General features: G+C 40.7%; 1 protein-coding gene across 1 annotated transcript in view; it reads right to left on the bottom strand.

The window, feature by feature from the left end:
- The window catches only part of Pappa2 (pappalysin 2), a 244382-nt gene that overhangs the window by 24202 nt on the left and 193969 nt on the right, over positions 1-26211 (bottom strand). The window contains exon 20 of the mRNA XM_059280960.1: positions 19858-19929. Within this exon, the coding sequence (XP_059136943.1) occupies positions 19858-19929 (72 nt within the window). The remainder of the gene's footprint in view (positions 1-19857; positions 19930-26211) is intronic.

Below are 26211 nucleotides of genomic sequence, written 5' to 3'. Positions count from 1 at the left end.
GAAAAAAAGGCAGAAAAAAATCTTTGGTATGTGTGCTGGAATTTGGAGCCCTGCTTTCTGTAGCTAAACTTAGAGAGGTGGGAAGATCATTCCCATGCATGAAGCCTTGTACATTCCTGGGTTAGAACATGTTTTCTTTGGGAGTTGTTGTGGTTCCTTTCTTTCTTTCTCTTCTTTTCTTTTCTTTTTTTTTCCAGCATTGGAAGCATTGGAAGCATTGGATGTTTACAATAACAACAACAACAATAAAAGCACAAGTCTGGCCCAGTATGAATCAGGGGAGATTTTATAAATGTAATGGAAGGTAGGGAGTGGAGAAAGAGGGTGGGGGCAGAGGGAGGGGGGAAGAAAGAAAAACTATAGTTGCCAGGAGTTGAAGTGAAGAAAATGCCATGTGTGCCACGTGGCTGGCACTGTGGGTAGTGACATCTGTTCTCCATGAGGATCCCCAGGCTGCGCAGCTGTGTGTACATGTGCGCATGTAAGGAAACACGAAGTCCTGTGCTGGAGGAAACCTGCTGCTGGCTCTGGCCTCACTAGTTTGAAATGCTGTCTCAGTGGCAGCCTCTCACCATGGGTTAGATCTCCAGGAGACTTAGTCTTGTAAAGTATATTGGAGGCTAAGATGGGCTGTGGGAAACATGCCTGAGAGAAGCCACAGGGACTTCTGACACATTAAAATCTTTCCCCTGCTAAGTTTGTATGGGCTGATCTTAAATAGGAGTGAAAAGGATGTATAAGGTTGAAGAGATGGTAGAGGACAGACTGGAAAAATAATGACTCAGGGTCACTAGGCTAGAGGTTTTGCAGCATGCCAGGCAACAAGCCTATGCTTGCAAAGTTGATGCATAGTTTTTTATTGGGTTTGGATGAGCTTTCAGAGCCTCATGTTCCTCTTCTGATTACTCTGTTTAGGGAAATGCAAGCAAAGCAAAGAGCAGGTATCCTCTACAGACTGAGGCACTCTTCAAGGCAGCTGCTAAAGGAAGTCAAGCTTTAGCAGCTGGGCTGAGGCTGAGGGGCTGCTGGGAAGCTTCAGATTTGAGGTGTTATCCCCCTTAATCAAAGACCTAATACTCAAATGTGCACCTGCACATGGAAAGGTAGAGCCAAAGAGATATGTGAGTGGTTCAAAGCCGCTGGCCTGAAAGAAACCAGGCTGAGTTAGAAGAGCCCCATGGGGCATGTTTCTCTATTCTATCTGTGCATGTCTTCTAACATGCACCTTGCTTTCTTGGTGGTACTTACCACTAGGTAGCACATAGAATATGTCACCTGCAGGGTTGCTATGTCTCTCCACTTGAGCTTGCTTCAGAAGGCTTTTCATTCATGGATGGTGACTATTGTGACAATCTTCTACATATGTGCAGTGTTTTAATAAATATCTACAAACACTTTCACAAATGTGTATTTCATTTAAGAGTCAAAAGAATTTTATACATCAAGCAAGGGAGATTTTTGTCTTCTTTCTGAGTTAAATAACTTTATGGGGCCAGGAAAAGAAAGGCATTATATGGGCCTCCGTCTTCTTTCTCTAGTGCACAAACAGCCTTCCAAGAGATGAAAGGACACTGGGAGTCCCAATTTCATCTAACCCCAAAGTCACGGTACAGGAAGATGCTGACCATAGGCTTAACAAAAAGAATTCTGTAGAAGATTCTCTTAAATGAGTCACAAAGTTGAGGGATTCTTGGTAATTTTCTCATTTATGTATGAGTAATGTGTTCCTTTTACTAAAATTGTCAAACTACATTTTAATCCTCATCCAACCGCTGTTTCCATCTTCAATCCATGATGCTCTTAACTTCTCTCTTAACTCATTCACTGAAAAATGGTGAGTATGTACTATATGCCATTGTCTATATCACTGTCATAAGAACTCAATGTTTGACAGTGACTACAATAAACATTTACTCCTAAGAGTTTCTACTGGAGAAAGGAAGAGAGAAAAACATAAATGTATACTAAATGAGGAAGCAATAGTTCTACTAAGAAATGGTGGCCAGGTAAAGGAACCAAGAGTGTTACATGGTAGGGAATGGGTAGTTAAAGACAGAAGGAGAACAATTGTGACTTTTAGTCAAACGATCAGAAAGACAATACTGTGAGGGAAATGCAAGTCACTCCAAAAACACTCAATTTCCTCAAGAGATATGAAGATCTTGGAGGTTACTTTTTATTGTCAACTTGACACAACTCAGATGCACCTTGGGAAGGGACCCTCAATAGAAGAACTGCTTCCATCATATCAGCCTATAGCCATGTCTGTAAAAGACTGTCTTGATCAATGATTGATATGGGCCCAGCCTACTGTGTGTGGCATCATCCTTAGACAGGTGGACTTGGGCTATATAACAAAGACAGCTGAACATGAGCCAGAGAACAAGCCAGTAAGCAGCATTTCTCTATGGCTTCTGCTTTAGTTGCTGTTTGAGTTCCTTCTTTGATTTCCCTCAAAGATGGACTGTGACCTGAAAGTGTGAGCAAAAAAAATCCTTTCCCCTCTAAGCTGCTTCCAGTTACGGTGTTATCCCAGCAATAGAAAGCAAACTTAAATAGGGATGGGGAGGATTATCTGTTAATCTGTTCGTATTTTAATAATATATTCTGGAGACTGCTTAAAACACATTGTTGGGTGGCAGATGTAAGAGTGAGACCAGCCAGGAAGTGTTGCACTAATGGAGATCATAATGATGGTTTACACCAGGATGGTAGAGGTGGTGAGAATAAGAAGGTTATTTTGTAGATATATTAATATCATAATTAATATATTAATTAGTATAGTAGGTCCTTAGGTTCTCAACCATACTATCATCAAAGTCAATAATATTCCCAGTTCCTCTTGTCAAAAGTCTTCCCACAGACACCATTTTTTTCATTCAGATCACCACCACTTGTGTTTTGGGAAGTGATGTTTGTTTTTTTTTTTTATTTGCTTCATTCTCTTTTTTATTTGTCAATTTATTGTTTCCCCTGAACTCTGCTGTTACCAGACTTTTTGAGATTTCAGGCAATGCAAAAAACCTAAGGTTCTCTTATTAACATTCAACATGTTTATCCATTCTACTGCATTTAACATTAGTCCCATGTATGATCCCCCAAACTTCCCCTCCCCCCTTTTTTATGAAGACTACCTCTCTAAAAATACTCTGTATCTTTGATCTGTTTTGCTTCCTACATTCTTCCTTTATATTGCTTTCTGCTTCCTTGGCCTTGTTCCCTCTTCTCTCCTCACTCACATTCCTTGCATGAGCTCATCTTCTATCTGCTGTCAATTACCATTCTGACTTTCTGTATCTCTCAGCATAAATCAATGTGTTCAGAACTTCAGATTTGTATTTCAAATTTTCCTGAACTCATTCTGAGCTCAAGCCATTCTCTTCTGTAAGTCTGCTTCCTTTTCTTTACAGAGATTAATAGCATTAACTCTCTATGCACCTGGGAGTTGTATTACTTCTTTCTGTCTGTATTTCTGATGTCCAAACTTGACCCTCATCATCTATCTCTTGAAATAGTCTTCTAACCCTTTCATGTGTTACCTTTGTTTTTCTTCCCCATGAGTTTTATATCTAATAATGTGTCACATCTGATCTTGTCATTTCTTGCTGGGAAAGTGTGTGAGATTCTACTACATTTTTAGAGTAATGTCTGTATCTAAAGAGCCTTCCTAGAGCTGGAGAGATTGCTCAGCGGTTAGGAGCACTGGCTGCTCTTCCAGAGGTCCTGAGTTCAGTTCCCAACAACCACATGGTGGCTCACAGCCATCCGTAATGAAATCTGGGGCCGTCTTCTGGCCTGCAGGCACACATACAGACAGAACATTGTATCCATAATAAATAAATATTTAAAAACAAAACAAAACAAACAAAAAAACCTTTCTAACTTGGTCCCTGTCTCTTTGGTTGTGCATGGGCCTCCATATGTGCAGAGTCTAGTAAATCTATGAATATCTCATGCATTTTCAGACCCTAGTGCTTCCCACTCCTATTCTTTTGCTGCCTATGGGCTTTGCGCTTTGTCTCCTACTGGAGAAAATGTCATATCCTCCCAAGCTTCTTGCAAGTGGCAATTGCTAAGAACCCTTCCCCAAGAACCTGCTTGTGGCTTGATCTACAGCTCCAAAAATATGCCTTCCTGCTCTGGTGAACCTTGGACATACTGCTGCATGAGGATGAGTAGTGATTCTGAGTAGGTAGGGTCTTGACTTGTTTATCCTTATGTCTTTAGGGTCTAATACCCTACACAGACAATACATTTCCCTTGAGTAGTTAGTGTTCCTTATTTAAAGTTTATTCTGGTGTTACTCGACTTGAACAGATTTCTGCTTGGTTCTAGGCAGAAATAAGAATTTAGAAGTGAAAGAGAAGAGAAATAACAAATACTGGGCACTCTCTGCTAGTTGCCTTTTCTTCAATCCTACGGGCATCAGCTCTTCTGAAGGGGAGAGTTACAGTTTAGTGGTCACTAAGCATCTGCTATATCAAGGTTTGCAACTGAAAATATGAGAATAACTAAAATAGTTTTCAAATCTGTTCCTTCCAGAAGCCTCACAAACTCTCGAGGAAAAAAAAAGAACTACAAAGATATTGGGAGATGATAGTGAACTTAACATTTAGGAAACTGGAAAAGAAATGGATAGTTAATAACAGGTTCAAGAAAGCAGAAAGATAAATGTTCCGGATTTCATGAGCTCCAGAAAGTTCAGGTGCCTGCAAAAGCAGGAAAATGCATGCGCATGCTCACGGCCTGTTGAAGCAGGGGCATTCATGTGCGTGGTCACATGTATACGCGATGGTGTCTGAGCTAACTGCCTCCTTTTAATAGGAACTCTGCACTGGGCTAAGTCAAGTAAGCAAACTTAGTAAAAGAAGAAGTAAACTTTGAGTGTGGTGCAGAAGAAATTAATGAGAAACAGGAAAAAAAAAACCTGATAGGGAAGCCTTGGGGAGAGAGGTAGAGGTCAGGGATCAAGGGACCAGGTATCAGTAGTCTTCCAAACCAGCCTGGGAATACTAGCAGCTTTTCAAACTTAGTCCATGTATTTCTTCTATAAAATTAAAATTAGTCAAAATGTGAGAAATAAGTATAGCTAATATGGTTGAGGCTGAGATTGAAATATATTAGTTAGGATTTGAAATATGTATTCTTTGTACTACAAGTACTATTTATTGCAACTTGTAAACATACATTCACAGCTTAGGAGTGCCATCTTTTTTTCTTTTTTTCTATTTTTTGTCTTCACTTCACTGCTGGGTTGGTCAAAAGAGAAGTTACATAAACACATGTATAACTATATGGAATTTATATACTTAAAATAATGTATATATTAAAAATAAAGTATGAGAAACTTAATAGGCTTCACAGTAGGACTTATTTATTATAATAAATATTTAATAAAATGTTCAACATAAAGATGTCTATTTTATTAGGGCAAGCTAGAAAGTTAGTTACATGAATTTTCTGGAAAAACATAATATGATCATTAAATTAAAGGGTTATGCCAATTACAAATGATAGTAAATTTTGAAATGATCAATATGTCCTAGGATAATTTCAATGACTGTGTTTGTGTCTTGGTGAGAATTCATTTACTAGATGTTTTAAGGTACAACTCTTCACATAGCAAATTCCCAGTGGAAACAAGAGAAGACAGAGCTATTTGTAGACAAATGGTCCTTACTGTTAATTCTTCAAACATCAGAATAGTCTTTCAGAAGCAGCAGAACACTATGGCAGGTAAAAGAAAAGAAGACAGCATTTCTGTTGATGACCATTTGACAGATGAGGACTCTCAATCATCTGCTAATTTAGTGGTTCTGACCCTTCCTAACGCTGAGATCCTTTAACACAGTTCCTTGTGTTATGGTGACCCCCAACCATAACATTATTCTCGTTGCTGCTTCACAACTGTAATTTTGTACTGTTGTGAATGATAACGTAAGTATCCAATGTGCAGGATACATGATATGCCACCCCTAAAGGTCATGACTCATCGGTTGAGAACCAACGTGTTAATCTGTAACCCTGGTTTAGAAGTTGAAGGGCAATAGAGGAAAAGTATAGAGTATATTAGACAAAGGGTGGAGTGAGAGACAAAAAGCAGGAAAATCCATGCTGCAAAGAGAAAGAGCTGAGTGAGAAAGCAGCCCACCCAAGAGGCCCAGGGACAAAGAAGCCAAGCACAGCCCAGTAGAAAGCCCACCAGGCTGGCAGAGCACGGCTCTGGGAGAGTTTTAGACAAGCGTAAACTCTCATGCGTGTTGTTAATCTAAATGAGGTTTTACAATTTGCAAGGTTGTGCTTTTAATGTTTTACTCTTTAAAAGGCAGAGAGAAAACAACAACAACAATGGTTTTAGCTTTCAAAGTGAAAACCTAGTCCTAATTAACATTTGGAGTCTGATTTTCGGAGATTCCAGCTGGGGACTCTGAAGTTGAGCCCTGAACCGAATGGGACTCGGGACAAGCCCAAAGACATGCCTGGATTTTCAGGCTGGTGCAGATATTGCACAAAACTGGCGTAGAAACTCACAAACAAATCTCTTGAGGGGATTGGAATTTGGCAGCTAGTAAGCCTGGAAGACAGCTCCAGCTTAAGCTAATTTCCAATTCCTCTCTGGATTTTAACACGTCTAACACATCTTTAGATTTAGAGCTGCGAGGACCTACAGTATTCCAACCAGAAAGTAGTGGCTGTCGCCGGCTTCTAGGACACTGCCTTCCCAATCCAGACGATCATTTTATAATTCCCTTCCTCCTGTAGAGTCTAACAGACTTAGCAACAATTCAAACGAAGCCCAGAGGATGTGTCTTCCGAGAAAGAGGAATGATTAGTGTATCTGGTTTTGAACAGCCAAAAAAATGGCAAAGAGAAATTTTAATTGCTGGTTATTACTTAAATAACAACATATAAATAAAGGGGAAATATGAGATGTTAACTTCATCATCATGCAGTGTGGCTGTCCTAATATTGGAGTAAAGCACCTGATCTTGTATCATAAATACAATTTATTTTTCTCTTTTTAATGAGGAATTCATCAAGACAGACTCCAGTGAGATCGCTCTATGAAAGATCAGGAGCAATTCCATGCGTCCTTTTCTAAGTCCCTAATGGGCTGTTTTAATACTAACAAGCCTTTGGCATTTGTTAAGAGTAATTTGTGCTACTGGTGATGAAAAGCACATTACTAAAGAACAGTAATAGGGATAAATCTTAGAGATAGGAATGCTTGGGATAGGGGAAACAGTTGAACAGGTTTCTCTACAAAGCCCAGGGAAATAGAAACAAGAGACTTTGGACTATAGAAGTGTACTTAGCATTGCTATATCTTCCAAGCTACCACAGTTCTACTTTTATTTTTCCACACTGTACCAGAGGACCTTAGATCTGAGTGTACAAGTTCCCTGGGGTGTTTGGTAGGAGTGACTTCTAGACCTTGGCCCCAGTCTTTCTGAACAAGGCTTCCTGAGACACTAACAAGCTCCCAGCTAAGGCTGCTGCCAACACATTCCCTGTGCATCTTGGAGTCCATCTAGATAAGTGGTTCTCAACCTTCCTAATGCTGCAACCCATTAATACAGTTCCTCATGTTGTGGTGACCCCCAACCATAACATTATTTTTGTTGCTACTTCATAACTGTAATTTTGCTACTGTTTGAATCTTAATGTAAGTATCTGATATGCAGAATATCTGATATTTGACCCCTAAAGGGGCCTTGACCAACGGGTTGAGAACTACTAATCTAGAGAGAAAACTCTCTTCTTGCTCTCCTAGTAGTGAGTCTAAGCCTGCTCCCACTTCTGCTGCCTTAAGGAGTGTGGGTCCCCCACTGCAGCCCCAGCACTCAACCTTTAAGAACAGAGTCTTTACATTCACAATTACACTGAAAAGGAGGGTTTAGCTACCCACAGTGGAGCCTCACATGCTCACACAGGGAGAACTGGCACTGGCACTGGCACACACACACGCACACGCACACGCACACGCACACGCGCACACGCACACATGCACACACACGCACATGCCTCATCTGATCCTAGAAAACAGGAAGACAGCAGGTTAACAAGGCACATAACCTTTCTAGCAAAAGAGCCCACAGGATGGAAAAGCCCATGATTCATCTCAGACAGGCTAACCTGTTTTTCCCCTTCTCATTCCTCCGAGGGTCTCTTTTCTGTGTCTATATAAAGGTATTGTATTCTCCCAAATAAAACACAGCCCCTAAACTTGTGCCCATTAGTCAAATTTCAGCTACTTTCTACCTATCATGGTAGCATATCTTCTTGTGCTTCCTTCCTAAGCAAGGAAAAAAAAATAGTGCAATAAAAATTCTGTTTTCCCGCCACTCTTTTCTTCCTTGTGGACTGCACATTGGTCCATGTGTCCCATGGAGTTAAAGTACTGCACAGTCCCCAAGAGTGATCAAGAAGCCCAAATACCAGGCAGAGCTAACAGGAGCACCATCTGGAATATAAATAATAAAAGAGAAGAAGAGCGAAGTCCAAGACAACCGGAGAGAAAGAATCTGAGGAACGGAGTGGCAGATGGGATGAATTAGTGATGGAAGCATTGTTGGTATTCACTACTAAAGGTGCGAAAGCAATACCACCTCCCACCTACATTGCAGTAATGCAGCCACTCCGATGAAGCATGGTTTGTCCCCAGGGTCTTGTTTTTCCACTCCTAATTCCCTCTTACATAAATTCCTATAGAGAATACATTTAGGGTAGTGACAGGTAAAAATATCTCACCGGCTATTTAAAAAAAAAAAACACAGATATAGTTACATTTAAGCCACAGAGCGCTAGATTTACAGAGGAATGGAATACCAAGCCATCTTTGGTGTTTGAGACAGGAGAAAATAATTCACCCTGTCAAAAAGAGGAGAAATATAGGCCTTTAAAACTCTGGAAAGACTAGCATGCCTTTTAAACACTTCTCTTTATAACCTTGTATAAAGGTTAATACTTCCAGCTTGTTCCTGGACAGATATGCTTTAAAAGTTCACTCAGTATTTATGTCCATTATTTCTGTTCTTTTAGGCTCTCGTGGGGGATGACTATTAATTTTTCTCTACGTGAAATGTTTAATGAATGAAAGTATTTATTGCATTAGTCGTTTTTCCCCTCAGTCTAATCTTAAAGATAACCCACTCATTTGGATTTTCCCTCAAAGGTATTGATAGCTAGATTTTTTTTTTAAGCCATTCTTGTTACCGTTGATATGATCTGTATTTCTGATAGTTCTGGTGGCCACACCTAAAGAGGAACTAGAATCAGACCAGTGGTAAGAAAACAATAAAATAAGATTCTCAGTTCTCTGCTTTCACTCACACTTGAGTGGTTTCTTTAAGAATAAAAGTATCCCATGTTGGAGAGAATGTGGAGTAAGGGAAACACTCCTCCACTGCTGGTGGGGGTACAAACAGGTACAGCCACTTTGGAAATCTTAGAAAATCAGATAAATCTACCTCAAGACCCAGTGATACCACTCTTCAGCATATACCCAAGGGATGCTCAGTCATACCTCAAGGACACTTGCTCAACTATGTTCATAGCAGCATTATTCATAATAGCTCTGGAAACAACCTAGATGACCCTCAGTTGAAGAATGGATGATGCGGTACCTTTACACAATAGAAAATTACTCAGGAGTAAAAGAACAATCACATCATGAAATATTGAGAAAAAAATCGATGGAACTAGAAAAAAATCATCCAGGTTGAGGTAACCCAGACCTGGAGAGACAAACATGGTATGTACTCACTCATAAGTGGATATTAAAAGCAAAGCAAAGGATAACCTGGCTTCAATCCATAGCCCCAGAGAAGTGAGGTAACAATGATGGCCCTAAGAGGGACACATGGATTTCCCTGGAAAGTGAAAACAGATGAGATCTCCTGGGTAAACTAGGAGTAGGAGAGGAATGGGGGAGGCAAAAGGGAGGTATCAGATGGTGCATTGCGGCAGAATGGAGGGGGAGAGTAATGAAAGAGGTATCTTGATAGACGGGACCAATTTGGAGATAGGGAGAAACCTGGTGGCAAAGAATCGATCATGAATCCATAAAGATGACCCCAGCTAAGACTCCTAGCAATAGTGGAAAGGATACCTGAACTAGTCTTCTCCTGGAATCAGATTGGTGACTTCCCTAATTTCAACAGAGAGCCTTCATCCTCTCCAACATGGGATGTCCTTATTTTAAGTCTTGGCCATTCTGACAGGAATAAGATGCTATCTCAGAATCATTTTGATTTGTATTTCCCTGATGGCTAAGGACATTGAACAGTTCTCTGCCATTTGAGATTCTTCTGTTGAAAATTCTGTTTAAATCTGTACCCCATTTTAAAATTGTATTATTTGGTATTTTGATGTCTAGTTTCTTGTGTTCTTAATATATTTTGGAGATGAAAAAAAAAAAAAAAGAATAAAGGTATCCTGCTCTCTACCCCAAGATAAGCCATAGTATTTTGGGAGAAGGATTTTTTTTCCTGTTGTTTTAAGACAACTATTATTTTCAAGCAATCCAGCCCTTTCTGGCTTTTAAGTATTGTAGTCTGGACACTTTCTGCCAATGTTTTTGAGTTCTAATCCTAACCCTTTTCTACTGTATTTTGGGTGATTTCTTCGTTTGTTCAAAACTCCCAGAAGATACATCCTTTTATTCTAAGATATAAGCTAAATACATCTACCATCATATGCTCATGAATGAACTAGCCTGACCCTGTGCTTCCTGCATATAGCTGGTAGAAGTACCCGGGGTGTTTTGTCAAAAACAAATTCTTGGTTAGCATGCCAAAACTGATATTAATAAAAAGAAGCAGAACCCTAGAGTCTCCATTTTAAAACAATTATTCCCATGTAACCTTAAGTATGCTTTTAAAGGAGCTCCCAAATGAATCCATTGCCTATGAAGTATCTGGAGAGGAGACATGGCTACACATCCTGCCTGTTACACTGTGTGCCCGCCCCTGCCCCCGCCTTCATCACAATTTCCAGTGGTGATGCTATGGCACACTTCTTAGACTGAAACAACATATCTGCTAATTTGAAGAAATGGCTTTTTTGTCTTTCTCTGACCAATCATTTTGTCATGGAATATGACATCAGTTAAGGAGACCGTGTTACCTGTAAATATAGGACTTGGACTTGGAGACATTTGTTCTAGAACTTTTTGTAGTCAGAAAATCAAACTTGCAGATGTGTAGGTATTTTTGGTCAATCCCTCTTTCCCTTTTAAAGTGGTGTACACCATTAGGCTTTCCTTCTGCTCTTCTGATAGTCTCTCATTCCTTAAGTATATTACCCCAGAGTCTTAGTAACTCTAAAGTCCAAAGAGGCTTATTAAGCAATCTTTGGCCTAACCTTCCTCATCCTGGCTAGATTTCTCCCATCTCAATATTTAAGTGTTTGGTACATAGGTGTTACCACCTTATGAGAATAATAGTCTGAAAAGGCACAAGTGTCATGCTAAATAACTGAAGCTGATCAGTGCTAGTAATCAATGAAGTTTAGTCAATCCTTATCATATATTCAGTGTTTACTAATAAACACACAGCAGGTACATATGTATTCTTTTTCATGTTCCAGCTCCTGTCTCATAGACTGAGTTTTCTTTTGTAGGTCAATGCCAGGATAGAAACATTAAATAAAAGCTATCACTCTCCTTGGACTTATGACACGGAAGGGCAGGATCTACAAGTTGCCACATATAACCCACTTATAAATAAGAAGTCAAGAAGAACCAAGAGGGCCTCAAACTCTGCAGGAGACCATATAAGAGAAGGACTGGTGACTGCAATGGGGACTCAAATCTATGTATGTAATAGGCAAAATGCACCCCCAAAGTAGCTTTGCTGTTACTCTTGAGTGATTCTGCTGAGGTAAGCCCCAATATACATTTGCAAAGATGTGTCTCCATTGTTCTTTTTAATCTTGATTCTGACAATTATTAGATATAAATTTTATCTGCCTAATTTAAAAGCTGTGGAAACTTAAATCTAGGGAAGTTAATGAAATATCCCAAGAAAATTGGTAATAAAGACCGGAACCAAGCTTGCCTTTGCAGCCCCAAAAGGCCCTTTCTCCTCTGCCATGCATCTTTTCACAGTTACAGAGCCTTCCGATTCCACTCCTGATGGAGTTTTCCTTCATCACTTCCCCTTCTGCTCCAGCCCAGCCTTCTTTTTCTCTGGGCTGTCTCCCAGAGGACTGATTCAATCTTTTCCAATTTAAGACTCCCAAGTGGTGGCTCTACCTCCATTCCCCCACTCCTTTCTTCAGAAGAGCACCAAATAATACCAGGTCAGTGTATAGAAAAGACAATGTGAAAGTGAGCAGAGCACACTCCTCTGAACTTGGGGACTTGGAGATGGCTTGAAGCTTAGACCTACTGGCTACACATGAAATAATTAGCTAAGTGACATGGTGGGCATTTACAAGGGCAAGAATAAGAATTTATATAAGAAAGGCCAGTTAAGGTTCAGAGAGATGTTTTGAGACACCAAACAACTTTCAAAGGCTTTAGAATACCACAAGAACATTAATTGAGCACAGTTACCCATAGTTACCTGTAGTATCATTCCTTAGGGAGTATCATAACTAACATCATTTGGCAGCTTACACAATTCCTTACCATTGTTCATTTCACCCAAAAGAGAGTTGGACAGGTGCAGTGCATAGCTAACAGGTGTGGTCAGAATTTACACTTAATTTTCTTGTGTGTGTGTGTGTGTTGCCCTGATATACATGCTAAGGTCAGAGGACAATCTATGGTATAGGTTTTTGCCTTCCCCTGGTTTGAGGCAGGGTCTCTTTGCTGTTCACAATTGTACACATCAGGAGAGAAGACCCATGAGCCTCCAGAGGTCTTATTCCTCTGCCTCTCATCACTACAGGGGCACTGGAATTCCTAACATGTGCTTTCATGCCCAGCTTTATATGGATTCTGGGATTGGAACTGTAACCTCACATTTACATGACAAATGCTTACCCAATGAATGATCTCCTCAGCCCCACATGTAATTATTCAAAATAAAAACAAAACAAAATAGAAGTATAACTCTACAGAGGCAGCAAAGACTTCAAGATCAGACATTATTCTATTCTGGAGACTGAAGAACAGGATGACCTTACACAGATACACAGGTCACAGCCAATGCAAAGACAAGGGGCAAGTCGTTTAGTCAGTTGAAATCAAGTTAAATTCATTAAGTCAAGTTTAATGAAGGACATGAATAAATTCTGTGGGAAAGTAATATGTAAGCCCATGCATTCCTAGAGAGCTGTTCATTTAAGTCACAGGTTCTCAGCCTGTAGGTCACTACCCCTTTGGAACTATGAATGACCCTTTCACAGGAGTTGCATATCAGATATTAACATGACATATCATAACAGTAGCAAAATTACAGTTATGAAATTGCAATGAAATAATTTTATGGTTGGGGTCACAGTAACATGAAGAACTCTATTAAAGGGTCACACGATTAAAGAGGTTGAGCATCACTGATTTAAGTGGACCTAAGATTGTAAACTCGGGCAGAACTGAAAAAATAGCCCTTTATGAAAGAAAAAGAAAGAAGTGGGCAAAAGAATAATGAGGAAAAGAGATGTGGAGGGAGAGGGATGGAAGTAAAGGGGAGATGGAAGGAGGGATGGGATTTGTTTGAAACATTTATATTACCTGATATCACAAAATTCAAGGGTGGAATAAAGATTCACTTCAATTTATTACTTTACAGTGTGAGAAAAACCATTTTTTGTCATTCTGTTTCTCTCTTTCTTGCTCCAGACCACCCATTTCCCTCTCCATTCTCTCTTTATGCTACACAGAATTTTATTGAGCAAGAATTTGACAGAATAAACATTATTTTCCTACACAGTTATCATAGAATATTTGTATGGAGTGACCTTACAAGCAGTAAATAAATTGATTCATATTTTCAATCAATAAATTGAGTTCCAGCTACTCCAGACATTGTGTTGAGTAGGTAATACACAACAATACAAAAAACAGTGTTTTCAACTTTCAGGTAGCTACAATGTGCAAGACCCCCAGGAAACCAACATTTCTCCTAAGTGGTAGAAAGAGGTATCAGAGCAGTTACATACCTTATCTGGGATTAGGGGGTAGGGGTGATAAGTGATAAAAAGAGGTATCAGAGCAGTTACATACCTTATCTGGGATGGGGGGTGGGGGTGATAAGTAGGTGCTGGGTATTAAATAACCCAAGTAAAAGAAGTTCCTGGGAAACACACTGAAGGATCTGCATTAGTTAGCATGATGCACAGGCTCATCACATTGGTACTGTTGACATGTAGGGCCTCACTGTATTCCCCCCACCCCCCATGGCATGTCCTAGGCACAATGGGAAGGTTAACAGCATCCTGGGCTTCTACCTGTGAGATACCAGGAGCTTCCTCCAACAACCTAAATTGTCTTTGGACATTGCCAAATGGTGAGGTGTGGGGTATAAAATTGATCTCAGCTTAAAATCAATGGTTTAGGGAAACATAAGCTGGGTCAGGAATGCAGCTAAATATATAGGAAAATACCAGGTATGAAATAATATGGGATGATACTGTTATATCTGAAGATGAAAAGTGAAGATTTTTGTTTGTTTGTTTGGTTGGTTGGTTGTTTTTTGGGGTTTTTTTTTTTTGTTGTTGTTGTTTTGTTTTGGTGACAGGTTCTCTCTATGTAGTCCTGGCTGTTGTAGAGCTCCCTATGTAGATCAGGCTGTTCTTGAACTCACAGAGACCCTCTGGCTTTTACCTTCCAAGTACCGGCACAAGGCACGTGCCACCACACCAGGCATGGGCAGAGTTTATTATGTATATTCCATCACCCATGGCTTCTCATTTATCTTCACAACTACTTTACAATAGATGTTACATGAAAACTATTTTGACAAATCCTATTAGGCCTCAGTTGAGGGTAGTGAGGCACAAAGGCAGCAGCATTTGTCCAGAGTCACCCAGCAAGTGGAACAAATATCTAATCCCCAAAGTGAACCCAGAGTGCAAAGCCCATGCACATTTTAGAATGCCATATGACATAAAGCCTTTCATGTCTGAGGTAGAAAATTCACACAGGGACTAGAACAGACATGTGTCTGCGAGAGGAAGGTATCTGTTGACTAGATACCTGCTCATTACAGACAGAAGTATGAAAATGATAGGGACTTCCTAGGACGGTTTAGGAAAGAGTGGACAATAGAAGAATACTGTAGTAGCAGTGTAGAATGTGAAGGCAGTTGTTGCACACAGGTCTGGGAAGCAGGAGAACAATTAGGAATCTACTATATTAGCTCATTTGAGAAAACTGATTAGACTCCAGCTAAGAGGACAAGGGGAAGGATAAAGAAAGAGAGTGACTCACAGAATGATCTGACAACAAGCTGATCTAATGACTGATTAGATATAATAGCCACTATCCCTAAGTGATTTGTGATTTATACATCTCCATGGCTCTCCATGGGAACATCCTGTTTTCCTTTGCTTACCTTTTTCTCAGCTTCAGGGTTCATATCTAATTATGTTACAATCATACGAACAGAATTGTCTCTAATTTAGGCTTTGCTCGTTGAGCAAACATTAATGGGGTAGCTAACACATTGCAAACAATAACACCACCATAAGAATGCATTATGCGTCAGGCACAGCACATAGGACTTTATGAATAGTCAACAGCACCCTGAAATTACTTTGGTGTTCACTTGCTACTTCAGATCAAGACTCTGAAGTTCAAACTACTAGCTGACCCAGAAATTAAATCTAGAGTTGCCTGATTTCTAAACGTTTCCTCTAGCCAACTTGCCATTTCTTGTTCATTTATAACTCATGAAATGAAATATAAAAACAAGAAACAATTTAGGTCAAGAAGGCCAAATGCATGAAGCAACTAGAGAAATAGAATTTGAAGATGAGCAAACTTGGGCTACAGATCTGCAGTGCACTTGCCTTCTACTGGAGATAGTGTGAATACAAGTCATAAGGAGATGGAGTGGCTTTGATAACTTTTGTTGGTTGGTTGGTTGGTTGGTTGGTTGGTTGGTTGTTTTAGAGGAATTCCTGAAGGTGCCTCTTAAGAACGTGAGAAGCACAGAATGGTAGAGAATGGATGACAAGAGTACTGTGGAACAGGAGAGAGAAGTGATGGAAATAAGTTACTTTGTTGGCACTGATACACTACAGGCTGGAGACAATGAGGCGATGGGATGCTGCTACTGCTTTGAGTCACTAGGAGAAATAATGCATGAGGCACACTTGTACAAGGCTGAGCGGCTCCTGGGGGACAGTTAAGACTAATATTTAGTACTGGATTGAAAAATGGAATTCCATCTAGATTATGGGTCACAACGTATTTAATTTCAGTACAGATTATACACTGTGCTTTGCAAAACTTCTCATCTAGCTGGCCCTCTGTTTCTTGACTCTGGGTCTGTTTTCCCTTTATTTGCCTCTGATGCTAACATTTTTAGTTTTTTTCCAGTAAAGTGTTAAGAACTGGCCAAGTTGCATCAGGAACTGGCCAGTTTCACCATCTCTTCTTTCTTCCTGGTCCCCACCTCCCTTCTCTGCATCTCTCACTGCTTGTGTCTCCAGGGACATTCTCCTTCCTCTCCTCTGCTGTCTCTCTTCCTTCCTATGGGTCCTGCTGACTCTGCTTTTCTCTGCTTTTCCCTCCTCTCTTTACATGGTCTTTCTTCTCTCTTGTCTTGGTTGAAAGAATAAAAACCAATGGCCAGTTTTCTAAACCTCTCCTAACCCAGAGAACCTGGAAATAAGAGTATAGACTATTCAGAGTAGTGTAGGGTAATCAGAATATAAATAACATACAGAATTAAGTCTGAGGCTGAGATGTCTTAGGAAAGAGCTTGCTGTGTAAGCATAAGCACTTGAGTACAGACAGATCCCTAGCAGCCATTAAAAAGCCATGTGTGGCAACATGCACCTGTAATCCAGGAGGCAAAGAAAGGTGGATCTGTGAAGCTGATTAGCCAGACAGTGTAATCAACTAACTTGAGGTTCAGTAAGAGATCGTCTCCAAAAGTAACATGGAAAGTTATTGAGGAAGACATCCAATATTACTCTCTGTCCTGCATCTGCCTGTGTAGCCAGATGCATGTGAGTACACACATATATCACCCCCAGCACACACACAAACACGCACACACATATGGGGGTGGGGAAGAGAATGTCATTATTTTGGGTAAAGAAAGCTTCAACATGGGGATGCCTAGACAAGTGATTTTCTAGCCTTCTCCCAGCGGTTGAGATAATGGGTGTTAGGATTCCACAGTGGCCTTCAGAATCCCTTGCTGATTGCTGGTCTCCTGTGCACTTTGCAATGCAGTGGGTGTAGAGTGGACCTAAGAAGATGCGGGCTACTGAGTCCCCAGGTGATGACAAAGCTATTCATCAGGGGTCACACAGAACCACTGAACTGTCAATCAGAGGGTCTGGGTTTCCCAGTGGGTGAGGGGAAGCAAGCAGGGAGAAGAGAGCTTTACTTCGCGTGGCATCCTCAAAGAGAATGTAGCTACCTAAGAAGCTCTGGCTAATAGGGCAATCTAGAGGGTATGCTGGGTACAGGCCAGGGTAAAGGACAAGCGTGGAAAGATCTGTATTGTAACCTTCTGGAAAGCACTGAAGCCAGCCCAGCCCCAAGCCCTGACATCCACCCTTGTACTTGTGATGATGCATAGAAACAGCAGAAGGGAACTCTCAGGATCTGTTTGATGTCTGTCCAGCTCCCTAAGCCCTCTGTCTGTTTATCTCCCTCTTTCCCTGGCCTCCTCTCTCCCCATCACCCCCTGCCCAGTGGATGATTCACTGCCTCCCCTTGCTTCCCCACCCCACCCCACCACCATCTGTTTTTCTAATAATGGCAGAAGATGAGCTGTTCTGTTGGCCCCGCACCACAACACAGCACACTCCACGCTAGCATGAGCCCTCCTGCATCCTCAGAATGCTGTTTTATGGGTATCTTTTCTCCACCAAGTTTTCTCTTTTCTCTTAAACCGCACCCTTTCCCTTTCCCTGGCCTCATGTGGATCCCAGTTTCCCAGAATTAGATCAAGAGACTCTGAGATACAGATTAGAAGATTAACACGCATGCCTGCATGCAGGTTGGGTGTGCTTGAAGGGACTGTTGGAAATCAATGGCAGTTAAAGGCGCTCTCTTTAGTACACTCCAAGGAGCCAAAAATATCTGGGCAGTGCTGCAAAGTGGCTTATTAACTTCCAAAGAGAGATTTGGATGAATAAATCTGCAGTGACTTGTAGAGAGTGGAGAAAGCCCTGAGTGAGTGAAGTCCGGAGTGAATGTGTGCTGCTGATATGGCCACGGCCACTAAGATGGGGTAGCAAAGCCTTTCAGGGAGAATGAAGTGTAAGTCTTAACTGTGTCTAGAAAATGTCCACCCCAGCTTTCTCTCCCCTGCTCTCCTACAGAGGCTGCTCCTACTGAGATTAGCTAAACCTGTCCCCTTGATCCATCTGTGTGTCTTAAACTCTGCCTCCTTGTTCAGTTGCAATAACCCCGCCTCTTTATTGGACCCTATATAGTAAACATGCTGAGTTTCTTGGTGTCCTGTAGCTTTTCCATCAGAGATCCTTATCCATCTGATGCCAATTTTTTTGTGCATCCATGTATCTGCCTGTCTGTCTGTTTGTTGTGTGTCTGTCTGTCTGTCTTTTCTTCATCCTTTCTCCACCTCAGTCAGGACCTCCCCTGGAGCCAGTCATGCTGGACAGGGCAGTGCCTGGACTATGTGTTCTTGTCACTGGCTGTTCCCAGGATTGGAGGGTTTACCTAAATGGGCTATGTATGTATGCTCCTTCTCAGTGTCAGAGGGTTCTTAGGTCACTCTCTAGGCAATGCTCTGATTCATTCTAGACTCTTCTTTGTTAGGTTAAAAAGCCATTGTACCAGAAGTGACCACTGACAGGGGGACCCACTGCGGGAAGAGGAAGATGGGATTTCTTGATATAGTAAAGATCTAGGTCAGACCACTCAATGGTGGAATATAGGTGTACCTAGAAGACTACTTAGACACTTGTATGACCTTGCAGTTGATGCAAAGGAGGGAAGCCTCATAAAAGGGATCCCAGGAAGAAGTAAACCACATACTGACTGGAGTGATAACTGCTCTGTTATTCAAGTCTAGCTAGTTGTGGCTGAACCCTCTAGATATTCTTGTTTTCTGAGGGGAAAAAAGCTTTACACAAAGATTTTTATATTTATTTTAATTTGTAATATGTATACGTATGATATTATGTAAGTACATATGAATCTCAATTTTCATCCAAGCCTGGTGATTCCTACCTACAAATAACCCTGGCATTCAGGAGGCTGAGGCAGAAGGGTTACCATAAGGTCTAGTCTGGGCTATTGTGGATGGATTATAATACTCTATCTGCATAAATACATACACACACACAATCTCAATTTTAAATATTGACATATACACACACATACACACATACACACACACACACACACACACACACACACACACACACACACACACACACCAAAGTTGTTTTAAGCACTGTGCTGGCTGAACAAAATTGTCTATAGTAAAATCCTTATTTAACTAATTCCAATCAAGGCCTAGTTACAGAATCCCAAAGCCATAAATAATTCTGGCTTGCCTTTTGAGTGACTGAAGATTTTACTAAAATAAAACTGAGTTCAGAAATCCTAACTTCTGTAAGTTTGGGATTGGGAGGCAGCTACATTTAAGAAACTAAATGAGGGAAAGAGGGATCAGGAGGAACAGGGCCTTGCATTGGAGCGACTCACATTACTTGAAGCTCTCCACATGGCTTGGGGAAGTCAAGCTCACATACCTCACATGACTGGATGCAGTAGACCAGGGAGGGATCTGGGTGCCACTGACGCCGGCCGGTACACACAATGCTCTAAAACAGAAATACAGGAAACAGAGACATTAATTAGGTCTATGGGAGAAACGGTCAGTTCCATGTTTGCCCCAGCAGTTGTCTCTAGTGCTTTGAAGGCAAGAGTCTCTCCGTGTGCCTGGCCAGCACCTAGTCTGTCTTCTGGAAGCCACTAACCCTGCTGGGTAGTGTGAAGGCAGAAACTCTCCACGTGGGAACTTTGTGCCACCTTCCTCTTTCCCTGGGAGATCACACTTTTCAGAAGGCTGTAAGTATTATTTGAAAGGGCAATCACAACACAATGAATATGATCTGTTCTTAAGCAGAATACCGAAATTTTAAGTAATTTCTAAGAAATTATTACATGGCTGTGTCAGAAGAGCCATAACTTAAAAAAAATTGTTTTTGACAGCGAATCTTATACCACAGCCAAGGCTAATCTGGAACACACTATGTAGCACAGATTGACTTTAAAATCACCACAGTAACCTGGCCTTTGCCTCCAAATGACTCCGATTATAGGAACTACCATACTCAACTTGTACCATGGGTTTTTCAGGCTAACACATATGGCTGTAGGAGAAGTCTTTAAATATAACTGAACACAATGAAAAGACCAGGAAAATAAGGTTCCTGGTCTCTCTGTGGACTGTAATGAATTAAAGTTGTATTAATGTTAAAGGATCATCGATTAAATCTTAAGTTCAAATTTTTAAGGCTCAAATTTAAAAGGGATAAAATTGTAAAATACTAATCTCATAAAAGCTACTAACTTGTTGTAAACTGTTAAAGACACTAATGACATGCCAATTAATGATCGAATTATAAATGATCAAATTCTTTAATGTGCTCAGAACTATGCTTATAGTTGTGCTAAGTACATATGTAATTTATTTTACAGGAACAAGCTTTAGCCTTCTGTGTATGTTGTCAAGGTTAAGCCTGAAGCAAGTAATTAAAAACAGGTAAACTTTTTTTTTTTTAATCAGGTATTCCACTTGGACTTGCTTTGAGTGTCGTGACACTGATCACTGCCACCAAGGACCCTGCCCAAAGTGGACACTGTTGGGTTGACTGCCCTACTCTGCCCCTTTAAGGTAGGCCAGAACCCCAAGTTTCTCTGCCACAGAAAAGTCTCTCAGATCTTATGGGTCTGGCAGCTGAAGGCTGATGCTAAGCTATGCAGCAGCTGAGGGCAAACTATCTCTGTCCTCAACAAACCCATTGAGATCACCATGGAAGATTCCAGGCTGGCTGTCCAGGTAGCAAGTGAGTCTCTGTTGTTTTAATAGATATAGAAGCCACTTGGTCTATAATTCCTACTCAAATGTATTCTTTTCAAGCTCTGTGATGCCATTGATGGGGAGTCTCACCTTGGAGACCCTAGATTAAGAGTCTAGCAGTCTTGCCCACTCCTACACCCAAGGCTACCCTGCCCAGTCAGTTCCTTCATATCCAGAAAGTTTCCTTTCACTTTCAGAACAGTACGGCTTTATAGTAACCTTGAGTGCAAAGGATGAACATGTTGCTTGCTGATTAGACAAATTTTAAAACTTTTTAAAAGCTTAAATTACCTGAGTCTCTTAAATGAAAAGGCTTTAAGGCTAAGACAAAATTACCTGTCAGCCTGAATTGATTTCATACGCAAAAACCAGACTTTGCTTTTCATAGAGCTACGGGGTCTCCTACTGAGATGGTAAACTCATAGACAGGTTCACCTTGCTGGCAGGCCTCCTACTGTGACAGATATACTCACACACAGGTTTCCCCCTTTTCCTAAAGTTGGTAGGCCTCCTGCCCGAAAAGATAAACTCACAGACAAGTGTCAATGGAAGCGAACTCAAGCTATCATGCTGGTGTTAGTGACTGAAAAATTGCTTTTTACTCTTCCTTTATTTAAGAGAATGTGCTTTTCAATGACTGCTCTCAATAATCAACCACCTATGTCTCATGGTGACTGATTGGATGCTTCCGGATGAAAGGAAAACTAAAACTTTAAGGTTTATGTCCATTGCAGAGGTCTAAGGAAGTGATTTAAGGTGTGTAAATGCAAGTTGTGAAGGTCTAAGGGAGTGATGTAAGGTATGTGAAAAATGAAACTTAAAGATGACATATATGATGCTAAGACTTCAAAACCTCAGGGTCTAACACTCATAAATGGAGGTCTGGTAAGCTATTAATCTAGCCTTGGTAAAGCAATGACTACTATTATTGTCACGGGCTCGAGATTGTAAATTTCCTTTGGTAGTTTTCTAAATATAGACTTAAAAGTGCTTCTCTCATGGTGCTAGAAATAGCTCTGTCCAATGTGTATCTGTCCAATCTTCTGGACAGAGGAAAGAGTTTAGCTGCTTTTACCCCAGAACTATCTTTTGGGCCCTCAAGCTCTCCTTGTTCTCTTTGCTGCCAGGAAACTTCTGTCCTGTGACAAATGAGTGTCTATACTTGTATCATTTTGATAACTTCTCAGGCTTTGTTTTGTTGCAGCTCAAAGGCCTGAGTCTACCCCAGCTGTTTGCAGACACTTGATAACTACTTTTCTACAATGAGAATTTCAGTACAGATTACACTGATGCTAATGCCTTCTGTCCCTAGTCTATACCTGTCCCAGCAGGTTCACTCATCTGACAGATACCATCCAGGAATCATCTGTGGCCCTGCAGACTGCTCCAAAATGAGCTCACCTTGCTAGCCCCAGGTGGTCCTGCAAAACCAGCAAGCTCTGGACTTGTTGAAAGCTGATGTAAATCAGTTCAACCAATGGGATTGATCCCTGTCTCTTCAGGTTCCTGGGCCACCAAAATGTCCCTCTTCACACACCCCCACCCCCGCCTCAGTGAAGCAGCTACAGAAGAGACCAGTAGCACCTTATCATCAACAAAAGGCTGGGATGTTAGATCTCAGGCAGTACACATACCCAGAAATAGCTCAAGCTGGACTGTAGGATTTCTGGGGCGTAGATAGAGCCAGGGTTCCTCAAGAACTTGAAATGTATTCCCATCTATCAAAAGGAGTCATTTTCCTGCCTCTGGCAAAAGGGGACAAATGTTTCTCCATGTACATATACCTGTGGCAGCTATCAGAATATCAAGGTCTGTGCTAGCATTCAGGTGCGTCCAGTCCCTAGTCACAAATAACCGTTATATATTTCAAAGTCCCCACACTAGTCTCCTGGCCCTTCTCACCTCCCCCAAGGAACTTTGCTTTTATAGTGGCAAGGTTTTGCCACTCTGTCCCCACTATCTCTGCTATTGAGTCCCTCTATCCCCCCCTTCCCTGACAGATAGCCCTGGCCAGCCCAGTTTGCTTCTTACTCTTCCAGAGGACTCTGGATATTTTCTTTCTCTTATCTGTAATAAAAAACTCCCACTTAACCATGGAGTGGAGCTTTCTTTACTGAGCCCCTCACATACACCTCTCTCTCCCAACTTTCCTAGAAGAGAAATAAACAGAACAAATCTTCACATATGTTAGATATTTACAACTCAGTATTGCAATATGTACTGTAAGATGGTGACTTGGCTTCAGTTATCATTATAATAAAATGGAATTATCAAACTAACATAAAAAGTGGACAGGAGTGTCCCACCTACTGAAAGGTCTGAGTTAACTTTCCTACCTGCAGGCAGCATAAGCTGACCCGCTGACATATAAAAAATAAGCAGACCCCATTAAAGTTTTCTTAGTGGAAATTTGCTATTTAAAGCATCGTATTTGCTCATTGTCTCCAGTTAACAGTAGTGCAAAAACACAAAGGTGCTCTCTTGTAAAGCAGATGACACTTCCTTCATTCTTTCTCACAGTGTCTGCTCTGGTCATTCACTCAGTTCAGACCAAATGTATAAAAAACTTGCTTATTGCAAGCCATATGCCCAGCAAGCAAGAGTACCTGCTTGCGAAATGGTCAACCTCTTTGAGAGAATGTCAGTTTCCCTACCTAAGGGACCCCAGCCTGGATAAGCTCTTGTAGCCCTAACAACCTGAACTTGCCAGAATATTCTGAACAGACTGGATCACCCTCACTTATACCCTTCCCTAGACTTTATAAATGCAGGGATTTTGGTCTTCTCACATTCTCAAATTTCTACAATATATTATAAAAGAAACAAAAAAAGAAAAAGGAATAGAATTTATCTTTATTTTCAAGTCTGTTCTTCCTAAGCCCATTTCTCCTATTATTCCCAATATATTTTGATAGTTTTGTATTTTCATGTAATTTTACTAGAAAATGATTTCATGTTGGCAGATGTAGAAGACATGAAAGGATGCAGATCCCCCTCCCTCCTTCTGTTCCTCCAATTGTCCCCATTCTTCCTTCCTATTTCTAGCTATTTTTTCAACAGATACATTCTGCACACACACATACATGCATGTGTGTATGTTATTTCCTCACAGTGTTTGTAGAATTCTATAACCTTTACTTCACACTATACTTGTTGTTAGTGCTGTTTTATGAATGGTTTTAACTGCACTCTGTTTATTTTCTAGTTTGGGGGATGTTGCATTTTCTAGAATGCTGGGAGCTACAGTTCTTGGGGGGAATAACCAGCCACATGTTCACTCCTCTAAACAAGTTTGTTTGAACTGACTACCAGATGTGCTTGGTCACATGTAGGTGGGAGGTACATAGGCAGGAAATACTTCAGGATGTATATTTGCCCCTGATTGGACCTGTTGGGAAATGCAGAGAATTATGTCTTTTTAAAAAGCCCCACAAAATGTGACTCATGGCCATTTCCTGGGAATCCTAGAATGGACCTGACCAGAGTTCATCCTGGTCAGTATTTAATTAAAGCTGACTTCACATGTCTCAAAATTGTGGAACTGGTCTTTCTCTCATAAATCTCAGGATGAACAAGTACTCCATTGCTGGAGTGCACTTTTAACTTATTTCACCTAACCCATAAGGAGAGTCAATTCTGTTATTTTCGTTCCTTTTGCTGTAACTAACTATATGCAAAATCCTTTCATATGTGCAAATGTAAGATAAATTCATCATAGTGAGATTGACAATACTCACTGATCGCTAAATGCCAATTCAGTTTTCAGAGTAGCTCAGACTGCCATACCTCCTTAATCTGTGTAAGCTGCTAAAAGTGGGTGGTATGTCTGTTGTACTCATTCTAAATGCCAAATCCTTGAGAAAAGGGGCTGGTCTCCCTGTTCTATTACTTTATGTTGACTTTCAGGTAGATGACACTTTATAAGCACTGGCCAGCTGCTAACTGCAATGCCGGGCCCACAGGCTTCTCCTGAATCTTCTGGTCTGTGAAAGTCATCCATCCCACAAACACAGCCCTTGCCTATAAGGACATGCCTGTGTTATAGGATGAGTAAAACTACTGGTCATTGATAAAAAGACAATTGCAAGTGTTTTTTAAAACTATGCATACTTGGGAAACCAAAAGGAAGTGAATCACTCCCTTGGATTGTCCTTTGATGGTACAATGATATGTCATAGAGGCATGTACAGAGCAATTCTATACTTTATTCAGGGTCATGTACATATGTAGCATTGAGAAAGTTGTCACAAACTTGGACGGTGGCAGAATTTATAGATATAATAATATGATATGACTAGCAGTCCATTTTGTCAATTAACTATTCCTGACTAAAAACAAAAACAAACAAACAAAAAACTTGGGCAATTTTCTGTTATAGCCTAAGGTTGGCCAAGTTAAGTCTTACGACTTTTATTTATTTATCTATTTATTTAATGTGTATGAGTATTCTATCTGCATGTATGCCTGCATGCCAGATCCTATTATAGATGATTGTGAGCTGCCATGTGGTTGCTGGGAATTGAACTCAGGACCTCTGGAAGAGTAGCCAGTCCTCTTAACTGCTGAGCTATCTCTCCAGGACCAAAGTCTTGTGACTCTTAACAAAAAGTCACCAGGCAATAGCATTCATACAGCTTTATGAACATTGTAATATGCCTTGATGGTTCCACTCACATCTCCTTCCCTTTCTCCTGTTCTCCTTCCCTCCTTTCTTCCTCCTTTTCTTTTCTCATTTTCTCTTTCTCTTTTTTTGTCTTCTTTTATTTCCTTAGTTTTAAAATGTTCCAATCAAGAACAAAATTGTCAACTTTTTTATTATTATCGATTAAAATTTAGAGCTTTTTCCTTTTGGAAAGCTCAAAACAAATCCCTGGCAATTCATGCTCACCATCATTTACTATTGTTTACTAGTTCATCTGAAAAGTTGACTGCAAGCAGCATCAGAGTTAAGAGTAAGAATTGTGATGAATGTTAATACATAACAAGTAGTAAATTCAGAATAGGTATTGCCAATAGAAAG

The sequence above is a fragment of the Peromyscus eremicus genome, chromosome 15, assembly GCF_949786415.1.
Source record: "Peromyscus eremicus chromosome 15, PerEre_H2_v1, whole genome shotgun sequence".
NCBI classification, from domain to species: Eukaryota; Metazoa; Chordata; class Mammalia; order Rodentia; family Cricetidae; genus Peromyscus; species Peromyscus eremicus.
This window is presented reverse-complemented; position numbering and strand designations above follow the sequence as displayed.